The sequence below is a fragment of the Notothenia coriiceps genome, unplaced genomic scaffold, assembly GCF_000735185.1.
Source record: "Notothenia coriiceps isolate Sejong01 unplaced genomic scaffold, NC01 NC01_scaffold00038086, whole genome shotgun sequence".
NCBI lineage: Eukaryota > Metazoa > Chordata > Actinopteri > Perciformes > Nototheniidae > Notothenia > Notothenia coriiceps.
The window spans coordinates 94,120-103,108 of NW_011370787.1; the positions used below are offsets into that span (position 1 = coordinate 94,120).

Sequence of the window (8,989 nt, forward strand, 5' to 3'; positions counted from 1 at the left end):
GGGGGGGGGGGTGCGTTACTCTTTCATGTGGATTAGCGTGGATTAGTTGTGTGTTCCTAAAATGGGGGAACACTATTTTTCCTCTACTTCTACTGATGGCTGCCAAAGGTGGAGAAGGGGCGCAGAGGGGAGCTGAAGGTAGAAGTCTGCATGATGAAGGGTATGTTTCCATGGTAACCACCCCCCCATCTTTTTTGCAGCGCACCTCTAAAAGCAGTCCTCCGTCAACAATTGTCTGTCTCTCTCTTGGCACGCTCTGGGGGGGTGGGGGTGGAGGTGGGGCGGAGGTGAGGCGAAAACGGAGGAGGGAGACGGAGGAGGGGCTTAATAGGTTTTCTGGATAATTCCTGGTATCAGAAACAAGTCAGGGTCATCACACAGGTTAGCAGCAAAAAACAAAAGAGATAAGATGGCTGGGGGGGGTGGATGATGATGGTGCACGCTGAGGGGTGATGAGAAGTGTGTGTGTGTGTGTGTGTGTTATGTAGGTGCAGTTCGTAAAATATTTCTCTTCATATATTTCTATCTATATAAAGTCATTTTATACAAAAACATATATGATTATGTACATCTAGCTATGTACAGATTTTCGGAGGAGGGGGTCTTAGCACAGGCTCGGTCTAAGACTCCTCCTGTGACCCCACAGTTGCCACGGACAACTTGGCCCTGTCTCGGCCCGCGGAGGGGCTTTTGGTGTCATTACTTTCTGGCTCGTGCCTCCGGACGTGCATGGGCGAGGGACAGTGCTTGGTGGGCGTGCCAGAAGGGTAGGGCACCTGTCCGTTCTTCTCGTCTGAAAAAAGTTGGTTTATTACGTCAAAGAAGTTACTCAAGGGGCTGCCTAGGTACACAGATGGGGGGGGGGGGGGGGGAGAAGAAAGAGGACAAAAAAGGGGGAGAAGAGAGAGAACAAACACACCAATGAATAATGGGGTTCACAGGACAGAGACGTAGAGACAAGCAGAGGCGAGGACTGACAGACAGCGAGGAGCAAAACCATGCGTATGTAACAGCACAACGAGTGAAAACACAGGGAGACATTCAGTCTAAGGCTAGAAGTTCAAGCAAATAATCGATATAGGCGTTCTGTAGACTGGTAGATATAACAAGCTGCTTTGAACTATGGGATGCAGAAAGCGTGGTGTGTCATCTGTCTGGTCAGCCAGAAGCCGGCATATGATGGGAGGAGGACAATGAGAAAGCTTCAAGACAACGTTTTCCTTGAGGGATATTAAAATCATCAGCGTCTAATCTCCTTTTCATAAAGCCGATTGTTTGCCGTTTTGCAGACGCCAACATAAAATGATGATGAATTGTATTTAAGTCATAAATATTCCTAACTTGGTACTTTGTGCTGGAAAAATGGGTTGTAGTTATGCTAAATAATACATGCTAATAGCTTTGACACACAGTCTGAGTCCCTGTGTGTGTGTTGTGTGTACGTCCGACAACTTGCATGCAAATGATCTTAAGTTAAACACACTCCCTCGTTCCACAGGGCCTTAATGCTCCCACTGCAGGTAGGTGGAGTAGTGAGGACACCAACAATGAGAAATGGGGCAAATAAAAACTCAATGTTCTTTTGGTTAATGGTGCATGCACAGCACAACTGGGAACTATCAGCCACAAACAGAACTGTTTCTGAATAGTTGGCAGTAGATCCATTTGCACAAAAGAGTCCTGGGGGCCGACAAATGAACAGTGGCAGCATCGGGAAAAAGAAGCGGGGGTGACACACAGACGACAAACACACACACTCACACACTGGACTGGAGAGTGTCTGTGAATCAAGACTAAATAAACTGTAACTGTTAGACAGTGGAATTTCTCCTGCTGACACTAATGCATATTGCCAGTGTGTGGATGCCTGCAGTAGTGGTAGGAGATTAGGCAAACTTCACCTGATCACCAATAAGTGAATGTGTGTTTGTCTTTGTGCGTGTGTGTTTTTGTGTGGAATTGTGAATGTTCCAGAGTTGACATTGCCAGCTTAATTATCCTGCTGGAAAACATTTCCCTAACGTTTCCTCTTCCTTTCTCATGTGAAGAATTTCCACACTTAGTCACCTCACTCCACCCAAATCTGCACATTTTCAAAAATGGAATTGTATGAATCTTAATAAACTCGTTGTAGGGTGCTTGTTACAGCCCAGACAGTATCCTCCTTTATTCTGATTTTTTTTAAATTAAATATTATAATAACACTTATGACACATTCGTATGGCATTCTATGCTCAGATACTTTTTTACGAAATACTATACAAGCAGGACTTTTTTTATAGGACCTTTATCTTATCTTTATTTTATGTGAGACATTTTTAAAAGTAAGGCAAACTGTACAACTCGTTTATTTTAAGAGATATTAAACTATGACATTTTTTAACTTTTTCAGGGATTACGTTTTTTATTAATATAGAGAACATACTATATTGTAACTTTTTAATGAAATATTATAATGTCATTTTGAATTAGAATTCCTTTATGATTTTTTTTATAGAAAACTTTAATAAGAAACTTTAGGTTTTTGGTGCATACTATAATATGACTTTTTCATCGTACCATTATATTTTTTTCTGTTTGTTTTAGAATTTTTTTTCTATTCTATGAATTGTTTTATTACAATTTTAAGCCATATGATGTGTATAAGATTGTTGTATTATTATATGATATTATTATATTTAACATTTATAATATATATACAGTATATAATGTCTACACTCTGATAGGACCTTTATTGTATCTTTATTTTATGTAAGACATTTTAAAAGTAAGGCAAACTGTACAACTCATTTATTTTACGACATATTAAACTATGACATAGTTTTTTATTAATATCACTTTTTAATGATAGAGAACATACTATATTGTAACTTTTTAATTAAATATTATAATGTCATTTTGAATTAGAAGTCCATAATGATTTATTTATAGAAAACTTTAATAAGACACTTTAGGTTTTTGGTGCATACTATGACTTTTTCATCGTATACTATACCATTATACTTGTTTCTGTTTGTTTTAGAACTTTTTTTTTATTGTAATTGTAAGCCATATGATGTGTATAAGATTGTTCTATTATTATATTAAACATTTATAATATATATACAGTATATAATGTCTACACTCTGATTTGAGTTTTTAAAGACATATTGCAATAATTATTTTTCATGAAGTTGTTATGAATGTGGTGTGATATTATACTAAGGCACACTATGCCACAACTTTCTATGGCCTTTACTATGACGTTTCTAAGGTGTACTTTATGAATGGTTCTCCTCTGTACTCCTTTAATATGCTGCCTGCGTTTTCCCACACACCTTTCATTGTTCCGCCCCTCCCATTGTCTTCCTAAGCTTGGCTCCCAGGTATTCTGCTGTTAATGGTGATAAGGGGACATAATGACCGAGACTTGAGGAAGCCCTTTGTTTGACACACATTGGTATGCAAAGCTATTTCTATTCTTAATTACAGCCAGTGGGTTTTTTCTCAAAGGTCCAGTCGTCAGGCAGCACCAACATGTGTTAGGAGGTCAAAGGAAAGAGAAGTAGAGGAAACAGTGAGTTTAACAAAGCTTTCAATTACTGCTAAGCACACATTTAAGATGCATTATTACAGAGTGAGTTACTCTGATGGTACTTAACTCAGCTCTGACAGCAGGAACATAATACAATACTTTATTATGTATGTGTTTTTGTAATAACCATGATATCCTCTATTGATAAATGAGTATCATTATAATACATAATACCCCTCTGCTGCTGAAACGATCCACAGCAGTCGTTTAAACCTAATCTGATGTCATTTATTCTAAATCTACCCTTCCCACACCTCTGTGGGTTAATTAGCTCTATAATACATAAGATCCGAAATAAAAGATAAACCAACTGAGGCACAGCGATGATAGCAGACTGTTAAATATCACAACAGGTGGGACGGCTGCTGTTCATTTCTGAGTGTCAGTGAGAGAAATATTGCAGAACAGCCACTGGGAAAATATGCAGCTCGCACTTGTTACTTCTAGTTTAACCAAATATAATATTAAGCTGTTTGGCAATTAATCTGTTTAAAAAATATGGGACATGGAACTAGAGATGTGTTTAAAAGGATAAAGACACCAACATTCAGACGCAGAGAAAATGGTTCACAGGCAGTATAAAAACAGGCTGATGGTGTTTCCCTAGGTTACCAACAGGTGGAGCCGTTGTCAAGATGATGGCGAGACAAAAACCGAGCAGTGATTCACAAGGAAGGACAAGAGCAGATGGTGAGGAGTAGGATCTATATTTCTCTTTTCTTTGTCTTTTTGTCATCCAGACCAGCAAATAAGAAGCTGCCGCACTAAAATAAGACACTTATACATGTCCACGGCCTCAGCACCAACCCTAAGGCTAGAAGAAAGAGAGGAGGCTTTATAATGTCACCAAGTTCACAGGTGAGCGTCTGGAGGTTGGCCTTCAGAGGGTTTCTTTATGTGCTCGGGGCCTTTTGAAAGGTCCAAAAGAGGCTGGTGGTGGAGGGATAAAACAGGCGGGATGGGGTCCTATTGTACAGGCATCCAGAGAGGGAGGGAGCAGGGAGCCTGTCAGGTGTGGTGTCACTGTGCGGTGCAGTGCATTGTGGGGAGTGCGTTGAGGTGCAGTGGTGTTGCCATGGTGACAAGCTCCGACGATCAGTCTTGGAAGTAGGAGTAACAGAATGCAAATCATCTTTCCCTACCTTCTACTCTAATCTTCCCTGCCAAGGCAACGAGACAAAGCTTGACCCGCAGCCTGAGAGCAGCTCCCACCCTTTCATGGCGGTGAGGCGCGGGCATGCAAAAAAAGAAGCAGTTTTTTCGAGTAGCAGAGTGAGGCTCGGAGTGGATTTCAAGCACAGGGGAAGCGGAGGGCAGGATTTAGCTTCAGCGGTGAGAGTGGTTCATCTCGGTGTGGGATGGGCGGATGAGGCGGTGGGAGTGAGGGTGGAGAGGTTTTGGATAATATTGTTTCTTTTGAAAAGAGAAGTTCCTACTCACCAGACAGCTGCTGGACCCCTGGCTGGTCATGCGTGCTTAACAACTGGCTCTGAATCGTCTCCACTACTCGCTTAAAGCGCCGGCTGGGACCTAAACAGAGGCACAGAACAGCAGATATTTATTGCAAAGGTGGCAGTCTGTAGGAAGACAGAAGAGCATGTAAATGGATTAATTAAACGGGGAGTAAGTAAGAGTGTACATGGTGTGAAAAATGAGCTGGAAAAAAAAAAGCCTGAGATGATAGATGGAGGCCAGAGAGGAGTGCTAGTGTAAGCACGTGCTCTCTTCCTGTTGTGAACATTCAGTGACATGGAAGAACAGCAGGCTCCAAAGTGCCACTATTACACCCAATTTATCTGAAATGTGCCCCCTTTTTGGGTGTGTGGGGGTGTATATGTGTGTGAGAGAGAGAGAGAGGAGCTGAGAGAATGTGTGTGTTTCTGCAACACTAAGCATGCATGCATGATTGCCTAGTATGTAATCTTGCATCGCCGACCTCATCTCGTTACGCTCAGGGAGGTTTTTGGAGGGAAAATCTTATCAAGCATTCAGGATTGCGAGAACTTTGAAAATCCTTAGGCAGCCATTCTATTTGGCAGAGAGTTTGAACACACATGGAAGAGGCACTTGTGGTATTTGTTGGCTGGATAGATATAGATTTTTTTTATTTGATTCAAGTGTGACGGCACCCCACTCAACATGCAAGGGAGGGATGCTTTTCGGCGCTTTTCAAAAGTGAAGTGTGAGCTTGAATTTCCCCAGACCTCTGTGAATGTGAGAAGATGGAAGACTTATATAATACTTGATGTAACTCTGTGAACTACTGACTCGCAGTAGGACAGTGCAGGGTTTGAACTGGACAGATTCTTTATGGACTGCCCACATTAGAAGGAATCCAATCAATACAGACTGTTGAGATCAATACACCTGTAACGTGCAATGTATTCCCTTTTTTTGTCAATTCTACTGGGCAATAACCATGATCACTTGTACGTGCAAAACATCATCTTTATAATATCTTAAACCTTAGTCTTTTTTTACTTAGCTATTTAAATGCTGCTACTAATTTTTTAGCCATAGATGAGTACTTATTTGTCTTTATTTTGTATTACCAATGTGTGCTTTTCCTCTAAAATTAACATGTTAGCTACTTTATTATTGCTTGCCTTTTATCTGCTATATCACTATTGCTGTAACACTGTACATGTCCCCGCTCTGGGACCAATAAAGGAATTCTGATTATCCCCTACATTTAAGCCAAATGTTTTACTGAAGTATAAAAACAAAGCAGAGTGCCTTGAACCCCCTTTTCTCTTTTCTATTTATACAGAAGATACTGTTAATATCTCATTCTGAGGGAAAAGGAGTTCAACTTATAAAAGTAAAGTACGCCTTTAGCATTTGATTCGTGACCTAGTGGGTGCATTTTACTGAATGCATGCAGGCTAAGTGGGTGTAGAAAATGAAGGTCGTGCTGGCGGTGTTCTGACCTGAGAGCAGGGTGAAGGTGACAGAGTAAATGCCGTTCTCCTTAGTGGCAGCTGTGCTCTCCGTGTAGGTGATATCCACCTGGAATTTGACTGGCTTCTGGAAGACTGTAGGGCCGGCTGTGGACTTGTACTCTGCCCGGAAACTTGTCTGAGAGATGACGCTGTGGCTCAGGCTGGGGATCTGGGAGAAGTGGACAAATAGGCAGAGATAGGAATAAGAAAAACAGCAAATAATAGGATTATAAACAAAGGAGCATTATGGTTATAGTTTTTACCACATGTAAGTGACAAGGTGAGTAAACCCTCATTAAAATACCCTCCACATACTCTGCGGAGATGAATGCCTCGGGGAGAAGCCATGCATGCCAGGGAGACTTAAGCTAATGTAATCTTGAGTCATCCAACAACTCTGCACTCTCCCTCCTAAAATGAATTTGTATGCCCAATGAACAGGTGAGCTCGGAAATAGTCACATTTCGCCATAGTGCTGGAGAAGGTTTGACATTCCATTAATGTGAGTGTGCTGAGAGGTATAATTCCACTGATTCAGGTGCCAATCTCCTGTCTGTAACACCAGCTAGCAAAACCCAGAGGAAAATAGCTCCAGGGAAGGGGAAACACATTTGACATTGACCTGCACTGGCATACTTTGGATTTACTTTGTTAAATTTAACTGGGGTGAGGATAGTTTTTTGTTCGATTATGTACGCTGAATATCAACTACCACTGCCGAGCTTTTGTTGTTACAGATTCTGCGGCGCTGGCGGACAAAACCCTGATGTTGTCTATATTCCTGCATGTATTTGTACATCCACATTATAAACCCACCACGCATACACAGATACAATCTACTCCATTTCTCGCATTACACATCTAAATATACACACACATGCTCAATACACAGTATCAAGGGCAAAGCATCTATATGCTAATGATCAATGCTCTCTGTTGATTTTCTATTGACCTAAAGTGAGTCTTCAGTCAGAGAGAAAATAGAAGCACTGAACACTAGCCGTTTACTGAATTGCAACATAAATCAGAAGCATGTTAGCAAGCGAAGAGAGAGCCAGCCTCGTAGCATAGCCAATCACAGCTGTTGTTGGAAGAGGCAACGTCCTGCATCAGACAGCAGATGTACAGGTAATACGCTTATATATAGATTTACAGAGAAACATCAGAGCACAGGTAGAGAAGTGTTTATCGGGGTTAAAGGTAGCAGGGGAAATGTGAGGAATTAAGCAAGTACCGAGAGAAAGGCTTGAACGATGTCTGCCTTGATGGAGCTGAGAGGCTTGTCTCTGATGACGATGAAGATCTGCTCCTCCTTTTCCAAGTTGATGAAGTTACCAAACCATGATTTTTTGGCAAGTCTGTGGGCATAAGACAAGAACACAATGTTAGTTTATTCCTGTTGGAGAGGGGTTGTCCTCATTAAAACCTTTTTAATTCCATTTTAAAACCCAGCAATAGGGCTACTCGATTAATCGTATTTTAATCACAATTACGATTTCGGCTTGCAACGATTACAGTATGAAAACAAAATAATCAAAATAAAACGATTATTTATTTTGAATATATATATTTTTTTTATTGGTTTTTCAGTTGATTTATACTTAAAGTCCAGGGTAATCAACTGTTAAAAAAATACTGTTACATTTTTTTTTTTCAATAACTGGATGTTTTCCAAGTAAATGGATAATCGTTTTTAATAATCGTGATATTAATTATTGACCCAAATAATCGAGATTATGATTTTTGCCATAATCGAGCAGCCCTACTCAGCACCCACCTATCCTCCTGAAAAATGAGGAGCTAGTGAAAAGTTATCCCTCTGCAGCTCTGGGGAACTGCAGAGGAGCAAACGGAGGATGCCCTGAGGGAAATGAGCTAAAACTGTAGGGTAGATACGTTTCCTGACATTTCCCCCTTCTGTGCAACTGTGTTTGTGTAAATGCATGTAGGTCTATGTTTGTGTTAGTGTGTGTGTGTAAGGGAGAGGGGGGGATAATTGAGCTTCTATGTGAACAGAACTGCAGGTCCAGAAGGAGTAGAGGTAGATGAATTCACTACTGGCCTCAGCCCAGGTGTATATGCACCCACTAATAAGCCGTATGGACTCCTGTTCTGTGCCACATTAACATTCCATGAGTTTCTGGAAAAGGTTGATTGATTTACAAAACTTTAAATTGCAAAGAGAAACTACCTATTGAATTATACATTATTCCATAATGTTACAGGCAACATTAAGGGGCTTTTTTTGTAATACTTTATACACAGTGGGCATGTGACTGTATTAATGTGATGAAGCCTAAACTAGCCAAGGAAGGTCTTTTACAGCCAACACTCCAACTCCTACAGCCAGGATGTTCTTCCCAGCCAGGTGGAAATGGCCAAGCCAGTGAACCAAACAGGCATATCTAGGCCAACCTTCAGTTATCAGGCCCCTGGGAGCTCAGCAACATCACACAGCTACCCCCCCCCCCCC

At 41.1% G+C, this 8,989-nt stretch overlaps 1 protein-coding gene across 1 annotated transcript in view; it reads right to left on the minus strand.

Moving 5' to 3' along the window:
- Positions 1 to 8,989, minus strand: part of LOC104967980 (serine/threonine-protein kinase BRSK2-like) — an 80,698-nt gene that overhangs the window by 1,869 nt on the left and 69,840 nt on the right. The window contains exons 18-21 of the mRNA XM_010797520.1: positions 7,751 to 7,874; positions 6,505 to 6,685; positions 5,015 to 5,104; positions 1 to 793 (exon numbers count right to left, since the gene is read on the minus strand). The exon at positions 1 to 793 is cut by the window's left edge and continues 1,869 nt beyond it. Coding sequence (XP_010795822.1) covers positions 621 to 793; positions 5,015 to 5,104; positions 6,505 to 6,685; positions 7,751 to 7,874 — 568 coding nt within the window. The 3' untranslated portion in view covers positions 1 to 620. The remainder of the gene's footprint in view (positions 794 to 5,014; positions 5,105 to 6,504; positions 6,686 to 7,750; positions 7,875 to 8,989) is intronic.